Raw genomic sequence first — 14,238 nt, forward strand, 5'->3', positions numbered from 1 at the left:
GTGCGAAGCTACGGAGAGGGCGGTAGACCGGGAAGAGCATTATCGGGTAAGATAAGACCCTCATACACGGCGTCGTACATAACACAGATTAGAGATGACACAGATCAAATGCTGTATGATACTACTCACAGCTTTATAACCAACAGACATGCACTACAGTAGAAGAAATCAATCACTATCTTCAGGACGTAGCTCTTGTATGGCTCTCAGATGCACACTGCAAGTTCCTTAGCCACCACATTACCGAAGATGAATTCACGGATGCAATAAACTCGTTACCGAATGGCAAAGCTCCAGGGCTGGTCGGCCTCCCCGCGGAGTGTTATAAAACGTACAAAGATCTATTAATGCCACATTTAGCAGAAATGTCTGAGGAAGCATATGAGGAAGGTACACTCCCCATATCTCTGAAGGAAGCACTCTTAGTGACGATCCCCAAACCAGATAAAGATACGTCAAGAGGCGAATCCTACCGTCCCCTGTCGCTGATAAACATAGACGCAAAGATTCTGGCCAAAGTTATAGCAACTCGAATACAGCTCCTACAGGAGGTGCTGGTACTGCCTGATCAATCGGGATTTGTACCCACTAGGTCCACAACCCAAAATATACGCACTATCTTTGCCTTGTACCATCACTTGGATCCAGAATTGCTGGCAGCACTGTTGGACGCTGCAAAGGCTTTTGATTCAGTGGAATGGCCATTTATGTTTACAGTACTACGTAGGATGGGGTTCCCGGAACGGTTTATCAGATGGATAGAGATTTTATATCACGCCCCCACAGCTAGGATAAAAATGAACGGACAAATATCTGACCCTTTTGAAGTGAAAAGAGGGACGAGATAGGGCTGCCCGCTGTCACCGATCTTGTTCACTTTGATCCTGGAACCTCTTGCCTGCAGGACACGTCAGTGTCACAGGGAAGCCGCCCTATAGTTTAGCCTACGCACCGTTAATATATCCTTATATGCCGACGACATGGTGTTATTTCTGCGACACCCTAATATACATTTAAACAATCTCATCAGAGAATATATCCGTTTTGAGCAATACGCCGGGTTGAGAATAAATTGGGACAAATCGGTGGTTATACCACTAACGCCAGCCACGACTCAGCCGGAACTAGATTATCCCTTGAAATGGCAAACTGACCCGGTGAAATATTTAGGGGTATGGATACATAGAGACCCCGACCTGGTCATTAGGGAAAACTATGGTAGGGCAATGACTAGGCTGGATGAGCAAATAACTAAATTGATACGGATGCCCCTGACGCTGGCAGATAGAATTGCGCTGCAAAAGATGATTGTATTGCCCCGTTTTCTATACCTATTTAATAATATTCCAATCTGGTTGACACAAGCTTACTTCGCGGGGCTGCGGTCCATGATGCAGAAGCTGACATGGGCGGGGAAACAGGCCAGGATTAGCTGGACCATACTGACGAAGGCGTATCATTTGGGGGGTTTTGGAGCACCAGACCTACAGCTATATTTTTACTGTGCGCAGGCGCAACACGCTCACTATTGGACTAAACCACATGCATACATGTCGCATGTCGCAGTGGAAACAGACAGTGCACATCCCGCTCCACTGATGACGTTTGTATCAAACCAGAGGTCATACACACATAAAGACACAATACAGCCTGTATGCTGCACCTCACATGCATAGCGGTACAAAATGGGGTGGTGATGGACAGAGCATCAGAACCAATCAAACACTCACACCCAGTCAACAGATCCGGGTTTGATCCATCACCGTTCTTTAGCCCACTCTGCCACCCCAGTTCAGGCATGGCCATATGCAAATCAGTCTGACGCTGTGCCTCATGGGAACAGTCCAGCCCGAACTGCCAAGCCATGCCTTCACTGGACCGGAAACAAGCTTCCTAGGACCGGTTTCTGGCATTTCAGCCGTCTTCAGCCAGGCTTGCTTGAATTCAGTGGCAAATTGAGCAAGGGACTCACGTCTGAGCATACCCTGCCAACTTATGGCGAACAAAGCGGTACAAAAGGGGGTGGTGATGGACGGAGCATCAGAACCAATCAAACACTCACACCCAGTCAACAGATCCGGGTTTGATCCATCACCGTTCTTTAGCCCACTCTGCCACCCCAGTTCAGACATGGCCATATGCAAATCAGTCTGACGCTGTGCCTCATGGGAACAGTCCAGCCCGAACTGCCAAGCCATGCCTTCCCTGGACCGGAAACAAGCTTCCTAGGACCGGTTTCTGGCATTTCAGCCGTCTTCAGCCAGGCTTGCTTGAATCCAGTGGCAAAGTGAGCAAGGGACTCACGTCTGAGCATACCCTGCCAACTTGTGGCGAACAAAGCGGTACAAAAGGGGGTGGTGATGGACGGAGCATCAGAACCAATCAAACACTCACACCCAGTCAACAGATCCGGGTTTGATCCATCACCATTCTTTAGCCCACTCTGCCACCCCAGTTCAGGCATGGCCATATGCAAATCAGTCTGACGCTGTGCCTCATGGGAACAGTCCAGCCCGAACTGCCAAGCCATGCCTTCCCTGGACCGGAAACAAGCTTCCTAGGACCGGTTTCTGGCATTTCAGCCGTCTTCAGCCAGGCTTGCTTGAATTCAGTGGCAAAGTGAGCAAGGGACTCACGTCTGAGCATACCCTGCCAACTTATGGCGAACAAAGCGGTACAAAAGGGGGTGGTGATGGACGGAGCATCAGAACCAATCAAACACTCACACCCAGTCAACAGATCCGGGTTTGATCCATCTCCGTTCTTTAGCCCACTCTGCCACCCCAGTTCAGGCATGGCCATATGCAAATCAGTCTGACCATGTGCCTCATGGGAACAGTCCAGCCCGAACTGCCAAGCCATGCCTTCCCTGGACCGGAAAAAAGCTTCCTAGGACCGGTTTCTGGCATTTCAGCCGTCTTCAGCCAGGCTTGCTTGAATCCAGTGGCAAAGTGAGCAAGGGACTCACGTCTGAGCATACCCTGCCAACTTATGGCGAAAAAAGCGGTACAAAAGGGGGTGGTGATGGACGGAGCATCAGAACCAATCAAACACTCACACCCAGTCAACAGATCTGGGTTTGATCCATCACCGTTCTTTAGCCCACTCTGCCACCCCAGGAAGCTTGTTTCCGGTCCAGGGAAGGCATGGCTTGGCAGTTCGGGCTGGACTGTTCCCATGAGGCACAGGGTCAGACTGATTTGCATATGGCCATGTCTGAACTGGGGTGGCAGAGTGGGCTAAAGAACGGTGATGGATCAAACCCAGATCTGTTGACTGGGTGTGAGTGTTTGATTGGTTCTGATGCTCCGTCCATCACCACCCCCTTTTGTACCGCTTTGTGCACCTCACATGCATGGCATACATTAGCACAACGAGCCAATAAGCTGCCTATATACGCCCCAGCGCTTCCAATTGCTAATCATCCGAAACTCTCAGTGACACAGGAGCAAGGTATGATGATTTTGCTAGAAGATATGAAATTATCCACTATGAAGGATGTTTTCCCACATGGCACATTCATTCAAAGATATGACCCGGCACTAAGCACACACAACACGCCAATGAAGACATTTGCTTACCTACGACTGCAAGCAGCGGTCAGGGAATTATATAACACCTACCTGGAGGAACCACCGACATTACAAGCCTTACAGGCCCTACTCGTGGCACCATCGCGCCAGAAGTTAGTTACTTGCTTATACAAGAAGTCGCAATTGGAACAAAGTGAGGTGAAAAATAGATCATTAGCTAGATGGGAAACACTGCTCGGTGGCAAAATAGAGGAGCGGGATTGGGAGTATAGCTGCACGCAACTACAATTACTGACATCCAACTAACTTACGGATAATACATTTAAAATTCCACCACCAATTTTATTACACCCCAACCCAACTCCATAGATATGGCCTCAGAACGCATGACCGGTGTCAGAGATGCAACGCCTTAAGTGCGGACCTTCTACACCTGGCATGGGCATGTCCACAGGTAAACAAATATTGGCATGAAATTATAGAAACGAAATCCTAGCGGAACAAGTGCCAAACGTGCCTCTCGTTTGCTTACTGGGGATATACCGATTAAATCTGACAAAAAGAAGGAAGTTTCTAGCTGTGGCACTGCTACTGGCGAAACGACGAGTAGCTATCAGATGGGGAACTATACGCCCACTTAGATTCAAAGACTGGCTCACAGACGTCATATTGCAGAGAAACCATGGATATGTATGCAGAAGAACTGCCGCTCTCCTCAAGACCTCGCAATTTCTGGGTGCCACGGAAACAATACCTACAGAAGCTACCGGTAGAGGGGTAGTATATGTGCAAGGTCGATAAAATATAAATAGATGATGCTTTGTAGGGGATGTTTCTCTCTTTTCGAAATTAAGGTGAAGACGGGGGAGACCCAGGTCTCTACGTTGAGTGTCATGTAGAATAGTATATACCGATACCTGCTGTGCTGTAAGCCTTAGATACTAAAGTTTGCACTGTTGTAATCTGATGTGGTAAGACGTTCCATGTCAGATATGCCCATCTTGAATGATAAGAGTCACTCCTGTAAATCCAAAGCTTACTAATGCTATGTTGTACGCCTTTGTAAATGAAAATGTCTCTGTATGTGTATATTATACTGCTGATCAGACGAACTAAATAAAATAAAAAAAATTAAAAACGTGTGTCGACGCCTGGGGCGGGATGCGGGCTCGGAGGGAGACGCTCTCGGCCTCTCTCATCCCGGCAGCACGAGCTTCTGCTTCGGCTCGTATCGCGGCCCGTACTGGCCAAGGTAGTGGCAGTACCGGAGTGCGGAGCTGCACTTTTTGTTACACCATACCCGTGTTGGGGGCAACTGTTGACAGAGGCTGACTGCGAGTCAGCACGAGTGGCGGAGAGACCGCCTAAGGCACCGTGATCGGTGATGGAGTGTATTACGCATTACCTTATTTCTGCATAGCAGAGTACCTTATTGTCGTATTACACATTGCATCATTTCTGCATAGCAAACTACTTGATTAGTGTATTACGCATTACATTATTCCTGCATGACAAACTACCTGATTAGTGTATTATGCATGGCTTTATTACTGCATAACAAACTACCTGATTGTCGTATTACGCATTGCATTGTTCCTACATTATGAACTACCTGATTAGTGTATTACGCATTGCATTATTTCTGCATAACGAAGTACCTGGTTGTTGCAATACGCATTGCATTATTTTTACATTGCAAAGTGCCTGATTATTGCGTTACGCATTGCATTACCTTTCCATTGCAAAGTGCCTGATTCTAGCATTACAAACTGCATAACATTGTATTAGGACCACAGTGGAATGTTTAGAAGTGCTCATTAATATTGCCAGAACTTAAAAGGGCTGGCTGGCCTGCCTAACAACTGTCTAGGAGGAATATTACAAATACTCATATGTTGGATTTATATTGTGTGGTCTTATTGTATATCTTTTAATATACATTTATACTCGTTTTTATGAAACTTGAGTGGAGTCCATTTGTAGTGTCATCATTGGGTTGCTGTGAGAGTGGTTGCAAATACTTTACACATTTGCTTTGAAGATAAGCCTGGCTGCTCGTGCCAAGCTACCAAGGTGGTGAGCGGGGGCTATCTGAGAAGGTATCCTTCCTTTCCCTGACATGGAAACGCAGGCCTAAGGTACCTACCTCGGCCAACCATGGATCCCGGGTCTAACAAATGTACATCCAAATTCTATCTATTGTATTTTTTGGTTTTGGTCTTGATTTATTTATTAAATTAAGTCTATTTTTCTAACCTGGTGTGGAATCTTTTTGTGTGGTGTTTTCACTGTTGTACTGTTTGAAGGGTTGCATAAATACTTTACACATTGACTGTAAGTTAAGCCTGACTGCTCTGTACCAAGCTATCAGAGGTTAAGCACAGGCTATTTTAGGGTCTCCCTGCCTCTTACCCTTATTAGGATTGTGGTTGCTGCTTGACTAGGGCTCATATACCAGTCAACCTACATCCTAATTTTTATTAGCATGCATAGCTGTATGTATGTTGGTCTGTGTGCATTTGTGTTCGTTAGTGGGTTTGTGTGTGTTTGTCTGGCCTCCTGCAGGTGTGTAATCTGTACGATTCACTCCATCTGTCCAACTGCCTGTCTGTGTGTCGATGCCTGTTGGCTGTGGTTACATGTCTGGTGTCTGTGACAGTGGCCATTGGAAGACTTTGTATGTGGATTGTCTACGAATGTTTGTTAATCTGTTTGCTATTCTGTGCGCCTAGTTGTCTGTACATTTGCCTGCTTACTTTAAATGCAGGCTTGCACATATATATTTTAGTCTGTTTGTATGGGTGCATGCATATCTTTTGGTCTGTGTGCAATGGTGTCCTTGTTAGCGTCCATCAGAGACATTTTCTTCAAGAAGAAAGAAAGATGAAATAGGTGTTGACTTTCATCTCGAAAGTAAAGCCAAGCCAATGGGTGTTATCATTCCACTCCTTTCTCCTTTTCACATGGGGTATTCCTTGCTGGTGGCCTAGAGATACTGGGGCATATGTATGCAGAAACCGCTTTGCGAGACCTTAATAGCGGATTTTAGCGATTCGTTATTAAGGACTTTCAAAAGGAAATGTATGAGGTATCGCAATAACAATTGGTACTCGCAAATTGCGAATGAAATTTCAAGGGTGCAAGGGTGTCAAAAGGACAACCTGTTGCACCCCTGAAATAAGAATGTGTGCACATGTGGCGCACATACATGCCCTAAAGGCACTTTAAAAAATGCAAAAAACTGCATTTTTCAAAGAAATCGCAAATTACGATTTCTTAAATCAAAATCGCACAACTTGGGTGCTTCCAGAATTGCATTTAAGGAATCGATTCCTTAAATGCATTCGCAGAATATGGAATCACAATTTTTGCGATTCCCTATTTTGCAAGGGCCTTTTGGGATGATACATCCCAAAACTATTTTTCCCGTTCGCAAACGGGACGATTCTGAGAATCGGCCGTTAGCGAATGGGAAAAAGGCTTCATACATATGCCCACTGACTGCAACTCTCCAGAATTTATTACGCATCAATCCATACACTCATTTATCATGTCTCCCACATCTGTGAATTCTACTGTCTCTTTGTTTGTGCCACCTCTGTTTGTTGCTGTGTGTGTTTGTGACTGTGTGTATGTTTTGTGCCCCATAGGTTTATGAGAACATGCATCTGTATGCCTGTTAGTTTGTGTGACTGGTCCCATGCATGTTTGTTTGTGTTTGTGTGAATGCATATATGTGTTTTGTGTTGTTTTAATGGGAGTCTCTGATGGTTTGTATTCATGGTTGACTGTATTTTTGTTGACTTGTGTACATGAATGCCTTTATGGCCTGTGTGTCTGTAGGTCTATTGGTTTGTGTTTGGATATGTGTGTGCATCTATTGGTCTGAGGGCTTAGATGACTGTAAGGTTTTGATATTTGTAATACACGTCTGTGTGTCTGCATATGTGTGTCTTTGCTTTTTGTCTGTTGGTATGCACTACTCAATATTCAAGCTGTTTGGCTGTGCCATTGATGGTTCATTCAACTCTCAGACTCACTACTGAAACGGTGTGTGGAGTTTGTAGAGGCAAGGGCCCAAAGCATCTGAGAAAAGTAGTGCATATACGTCCATCCATAAATGGCAGATGTCCATTTTACAAGTTGTTCTGGACTTCTTTGGGTGCCTCAAACATTTCTCAAAGTGTTGTAAAAAACCTGCCCTTATTTTACGTTGAATATGCTTTGTTTAATATAACTTTACATCAGTTGCTTAAACTTCTACCGACTTGGCTTAGTAATAAGTGGATCTGTGTTTTACAACTTTCTATTCCAGGGGTTGCTTTCCTGTGGAGCCTGGGCATGCTTTGATGAGTTTAACAGAATTGACCTGGAAGTACTTTCAGTGGTTGCACAACAAATTCTCACTATCCAAAGAGGTACATTTGTGTTGTTGTTTCATTGCGACCCTTCATTGTATCATCTAATGTTAACTCTCTGCTCTTCTCCTCCAGCTCCGCTTTCCTGATCCCTTTTCCTTCTGACTCACCCTCCTCCTGAACTCTGCCGCTGTATGGACTGCTGGCCTGCATTGCAATCCACCTACTGCACGTACCATATGCTCTGTATAATATTGTTCATATCAATATTGCTGATATGCGCATTTCAGTATGTATCGCAATGACCTTCGTAAATGTTTACCTGCTCTGAGGGGCTTAATATGCCTCTCAAGACCAGACTGGCCATTGTGCCTGGTAGTGTAGGCTGCATGCTTGGGGCTGCCTTCAGAGCTGGTTGTGCTGTAATGACCCATGCATGTCCCAATCTAATCACAGCCTCCTTCAGTGAGGTGTTGTTTATGACATTGTTGCTAAGGCTGATTTTTGTTTTCAGCCCAGCATTAAATGAACCACAAAAACTGAATTAAATAAATGTTTTCAAAACAAAGGGGCCTATTCACAAAGATAAATTTGCATTTGAGTAAATCTAAATAAGTAAGCATACTCTTACACTTGGTAGTAAATGTACTACTTTTGGCTGTTCACCATTTCCAAGTGTATATTTAATACATAATGTAGACATGCATGTTGCCACATGATAAAACAAGGAGGGGAGACAAATGTACAGGTTTAAAGTACCTATTAGTAGCTTGTCACGTGTAGGTGGAGTTCTGATGGATACATCTGCCAGTGGATTCCTCACCTTGTGAATATCCCCTGCGCCAGCAACATTCCGAAACTTTTGTAGCTCTCCACGCCGACGAGGACGACGTCACAGAAGCACGGCTCCGCACGCGGCTTCGCTGACATCACTAAATCCATAAGAGGACCTAGTCGGCGTGATGATGTCAGTTCCCTTTTTTCCGTGCCGTCCACACTAACGGTCTTTTGGGACTCTCCGTAGCTTTTACTAGTTACTTTGTGTTTCTGCTGTATTTCTGTTTTCATCTTGCTCTTTCTCAAGCTGTCGACGAATAAGTCAGGGTTCAAGCCCTGTAGAGAGTGTGGTAAACACATGCCTATTACGGATCCACACGAGGATTGTGTCTGGTGCCTGTCGTCGGATCACGATGTCGAGGGATGCTCTTGCTGCCGCAAGATGAACCCAAAGGCCTTAAAGGAGAGAGAAGCAAAGCTATTTATAGTGAAAATGAGGAAGGAGAAGAGAGGTTGTAGGTGTTCAAGATCGAGGTCGAGGTCGGGCTCGAAGTCAACGTCGGGTCATGCTTCAAAGTCGAAGAAACATAAAAAGAAGATGAGGCACGGCTCTTGACGCCGTTCAGATAAGGAGACGGCTCCGAGATCAACTTCACCAGCTCCTCGACGTCATAATGACTATGTTTCTCCCTCTCCTTCTGTGTCGAATCTGGCCTCACCTGTTTGCCTGGCTTCGCCTGCAGCTTCTCCGGAGTGTTCTCCGGCTCTGGATCCATCACCGACCCCGACACATTCTCCGGCTCTGGTGGAAGAGGCTGATGAGTCGTCTGCTCCATTGGCTCCACTGTCGGCGCCGATTGGCCCGAGTCCGGTAATGCATCAATCTGAGCCTTACCCCTCCTTTCCTGGCCTGGAGCAAGACCCATCACATTATTTAAATGCTATGTATGGCGTCTTTTCAAGAGCGATGTATCCCTCTGGAGCACCTTCGGGTCCCATAGATCCAATGGCCTTTAATTTGGGGGTTCCTCAGGCCTATGCTCAGGCTCTCTTTATGCCATTCTTTCCAGCGACGCCGTCTTGGCATTTCCCGGCGCCGAGAACGTCGCCGCCGCTCCCTTCTCCGGCTCCAGCGTGACCTCGTTCGACTCCAGCTGCGCCTCCGGATCCGTGTTCGACGCTGGCCTCGGCTCTATCGGAGTCGTGTGCGGCGCCGCCAACGCCGGTTCTGAGGATTAGACCCAGGCGAGTGGCACAGAGAATTTTGGAGGAGCAGAGGTTTCAGGTGGATGAAATGGAAGAGGGTGAGCTCACGGAGTCAGATGACTTGTTTGAGGAACTAAAAGAGGCAAGTGGCCTTGATTTGTCCCCGGAATGGGAGCTTTCTCCTCCTATTGTTGCTCCCTATAAGGATGTGGCTCCTTACCACACTGTCATAAGGCAGCGGAGCTCTTGGACTTGCAGCTCCTAACGGCTGAATTTAAACTCAACATCCTGACTGAGGTTCTTCATTCTCCCTCCACTGTGGTAGAGCCTTTGCTTCCTTTTAATGATGCCATCACTGAGCCGGTCATGGAGGTTTGGTGTAAGCCCTTTTCGGCTCCTGCAGTATCTAAATCTGTTGCTAGGAGGTACAGAGCGGCTCCAGTAGATCCGGACTTTCTTACATCCCATCCTTCTCCTGAAAGTCTGGTAGTTCAAGCTACCTGTTCAAAGAAGTCTTCTGGGGCTTTTCCACAAGTTCCTAGTGACAGGGAGTCGAAAAAACATAATCAGTCGGCCAAGAAAGTGTTCTCCTCGGCGAGTATGGCCTTAAAGTCCACAAATGCCACCTGTCTTTTGGGCCGTTATATCCATGCTCTTATGGATTCTGCTAACCAGCTAGCTCCTAAGTTGTCTGAGGAGGACAGGCAGAATTTTAATGAAGTCCTGTCGGACACTCAAGCTGCTGCACGACAGGTTTGGACACTGCGGACTCTGTTTCCAGGATCATTGGCTCCTCGGTCGCCACAAGGAGGATGGCTTGGCTTAAATCTTCAGAGTTCTCTCCTGATGTGCAGGCAACACTTCTGGACCTGCCCTTTGATTGTTCTGGGCTGTTCGGGGAAAAAAGCAGATGCAGCCTTGGAAAGGTTCAAGGACAGCAAAGCCACGGCTAAGTCTCTGGGCCTGCAGGCACAGCCTAGAGGTTCCTCTTACAGGCGGTACAGAGGTTTTGGGAGGTCGTCCTTTCGGACCTACAGGCAGCCTCTGCAGCAGCAGCAAAATACCCTGTATAAGCACTACAGGGGCAGGAACAGAGGTCATGCACAAGGTCGTCAGCTCTCCTCCTCCTCCTCCTCTTTCTCCCTCCCTCCTAGCACTGCAAAGCAGCCCTAGATCCACCATTCTGGATCATGTCGGTCCTGTGGGGGGTCGGCTTACCCATTTTCTACAAGATTGGGAGTCGGTCACTACAGACCTTTGGGTTCTAAATCTTGTAGAAAATGGGTTTGCTCTTCCCTTTCGGGAATTCCCTCCAAATTACCCTCCTTACCAAGGTGCTTGCTCGGAGGACCACCTTCTTCTCCTGCAGGAGGAAGTCCTTACATTGCTAAAAAAAGGTGCGATAGAGGTGGTTCTGGAGCGGGAAACGGGTCAGGGATGCTACTCCCGGTATTTCCTGATTCCCAAGAAGGATGGCAGGCTTCGTCCTATCCTGGATCTCAGGATCTTGAACCTTTTTCTGAAGTGGGAGAAGTTCAAGATGCTCACCCTTGCGCAGGTTCTTCAAGTGCTGCAACAGGAGGACTGGATGGTGTCGAACGACTTGCAGGATGCGTATTTTCATATTCCGATCCTGGAGTAGCACAGGAAGTATCTCCGTTTTACGGTTGGGTCGCAACATTATCAGTTTGCGGTTCTCTCGTTTGGTCTTACTACTGCACCTCGAGTCTTCACCAAGGTGATGGCAGTGGTGGCAGCCCATCTCAGAATGTCGGAGATTCCAGTTTTCCCCTATCTGGACGACTGGCTGATCAAAGCGGAGTCGCCAGAGAAGGTGCTTCATCATCTGCAGGTTACACCTCAGCTGTACAAATTGGGTTTCTCGATAAACGTGCCAAATCTCACCTGGTGCCCTCTCAGCGCAACCTGTTCATAGGGGCAGTACTGGACACTACTGTGTGTCGAGCATTCCCACCTCCACAAAGGATTCTCGACATACAGGAAATGATTCCCTTGTTTTACAATGGAGCCGTCATTCCAGTCCTGAAGGTCCTTTGTCTGCTCAGTCTGTTTGCTTCCTGCATTCTGTTGGTCAACCATGCATGCTGGCACATGAGGGTGCTCCAGTGTTGCCTCCGCAGGCAGTGGTATCATCACAACGGAGATCTCAGGGAGTCTGTGAGGATCTCCAGAGAAGCTGCAGCGGATGTGTCTTGGTAGAGCGTGGAGGGCAATCTATCTCAAGGAAAGCCCTTCCATCTACCTCCATCGGTGGCCACAGTGATAATGGATGCATCCACTTTAGGGTGGGGTGCGCATCTGGGGGATCTGGAGATCAAAGGTCTTTGGTCTCCAGAGGAAAGGTTGCTTCACATCAACCTTTTGGAGTTGCGGGCGATTCATTTGGCACTCAAGTCCTTCTTCCCTTCCCTTTGCGGTCAGTCGGTTCAAGTCCTGACGGACAACACTACCGCGATGTGGTATGTCAACAAGCAGGGAAGAGTGGGGTAGCATTGTCTCTGCAGAGAGGCTCTGCGTCTCTGGTCCTGGTTTCAGGATCATCGGATTTGTCTGATGGCAAATCACCTGGCCGGAGTTCTGAACGTGCGTGCAGACAGTCTCAGTCGGCAGTTCTCTGCCGACCACGAGTGGAGGCTCCATCCGGAGATGGTTCGTCACGTCTTTCGAACGTGGGGAACTCCTCGGGTAGACCTGTTTGCCACTCACGAGAACGCTCACTGCCCGTCATTCTGCAGCACCAGTATTCGATGCAGGGAACTTTGGGGGACGCGTTTCAGTTGAGATGGGACTCACATCTCCTGTACGCGTTTACTCCCATACCCTTGATTCCTCGGGTTCTGAGGAAGATTCGCCAAGACCAGGCCCAAGTCATATTGATCACCCCGGATTGGCCAAGAAGGGTGTGGTATACAGATCTTCTCCACCTCTCCTCGTGCCCTCCGCTCCGTCTCCCTCTCAGGGCAGACTTCCTCTCGCAGTCGCAGGGGCAGGTTCTACACCCCCACCTCCAGAGCTTATGCCTAGAGATTGAATGGGGCAACCTGAATTCTTTTTCTCTCCCACCTGACGTGGTGGACGTGATTTTGTCTGCCAGGCGTCATTCCACCAAGTCTATCTATTTCTATAGGTGGTCCAAATTTGTCCTTTGGTTCGGAGAGAAGTCTATTGACCCTTTGAGGGCTCGTTTATCTAACATCCTTCAGTTTGCTCTCTCTCTTGCTCAGCAAGGCTTTGCTGTAGCTACTGTGAAGGGTTATTTATCGGCTTTGTCTGCATTACTTTGCTTGCCGGATCAGCCGTCCTTGTTTAAATCGCCTATTGTATTACGGTTCATTATGGGCCTGACCAACAAATTTCCACCCACTCCATTTATTGTGCCTCAATGGGACTTAAATCTTATCTTAACTTATTTGATGGGTTCTCCCTTTGAGCCCTTGCACAAGTGTCCCTTAAGGCTATTATCTTTTAAAACAGTCTTTTTCATTGCCATTACCTCGACAAGGAGGGTAAGTGAGCTTCAAGTTCTTAGTTCGAAACCCCCGTTCTTGACCATTCATGCTGAAAGAAGGGTACTCAGGACCAGGGCTGCTTTTCTGCCTAAGGTGGTAACTCCTTTCCATCTGGGGCAGTCCATTACCCTTCCTACATTCTATCCTCCCCCTCACCGTTCCAAGGAGGAGGAGCGGCTTCACCGCTTGAACCCTAAGAGGGCGGTGAGCTTTGACCTCGATAGGACTAAAGACTTTCGAGTGGATGACCAGCTCTTCGTGGGCTTTATTGGCTGCAGGAAAGGCAGAGCGGTGCACAAGCGCACCCTTTCCAGATGGATTATCTGTTACTCTTTGGCCGTTAATGAACCTCCAGAGGGTATAAGGGCTCATACTACCAGGGCAAAGTCTTCTTCATCTGCCTTATCTAGAGGTGTTCCTGTGGACAACATTTGTAGAGCGGCAACTTGGGCCTCCCTCCACACTTTCGCAAAGCATTACTGCTTAGATACCGAGGTGAGGAGGGACGGACACTTTGCACGTTCCGTCCTTCAGGACTTTTTGGTATAGAAGGGTGGACACCCTCCTCCAGGAGTGGGACTGCTGTGGGAATCTATTCACAAGGTGAGGAATCCACTGGCAGATGTATCCATCAGAAGAAGAAGTTACTTACCTTCAGTAACGCTTTTTCTTGTGGACACAGTTTCTTGCCGTTGTATTCCTCTCTGACCCACCCGCCTCCCCGTTGCCCACCCTTGTATACCTACAGTAGTAATAATGTGTCAAATTTATCTTTTTGCTGTCAAAGGAAGTGTGTTATTTCTTTTGCTTTCCTGCATTGTCTTCACACTGTGT

At 47.4% G+C, this 14,238-nt stretch overlaps 1 protein-coding gene across 2 annotated transcripts in view; it reads left to right on the top strand.

The window, feature by feature from the left end:
- DNAH7 (dynein axonemal heavy chain 7) overlaps positions 1-14,238 on the top strand; it is a 1,967,826-nt gene that overhangs the window by 625,918 nt on the left and 1,327,670 nt on the right. For both annotated transcript variants that reach the window (XM_085648764.1, XM_085648765.1), the window contains exon 25: positions 7,849-7,951. In XM_085648764.1, coding sequence (XP_085504890.1) covers positions 7,849-7,951 — 103 coding nt within the window. The remainder of the gene's footprint in view (positions 1-7,848; positions 7,952-14,238) is intronic.

Source organism: Triturus cristatus, chromosome 3_2, assembly GCF_964204655.1.
Source record: "Triturus cristatus chromosome 3_2, aTriCri1.1, whole genome shotgun sequence".
Classification (NCBI taxonomy): domain Eukaryota; kingdom Metazoa; phylum Chordata; class Amphibia; order Caudata; family Salamandridae; genus Triturus; species Triturus cristatus.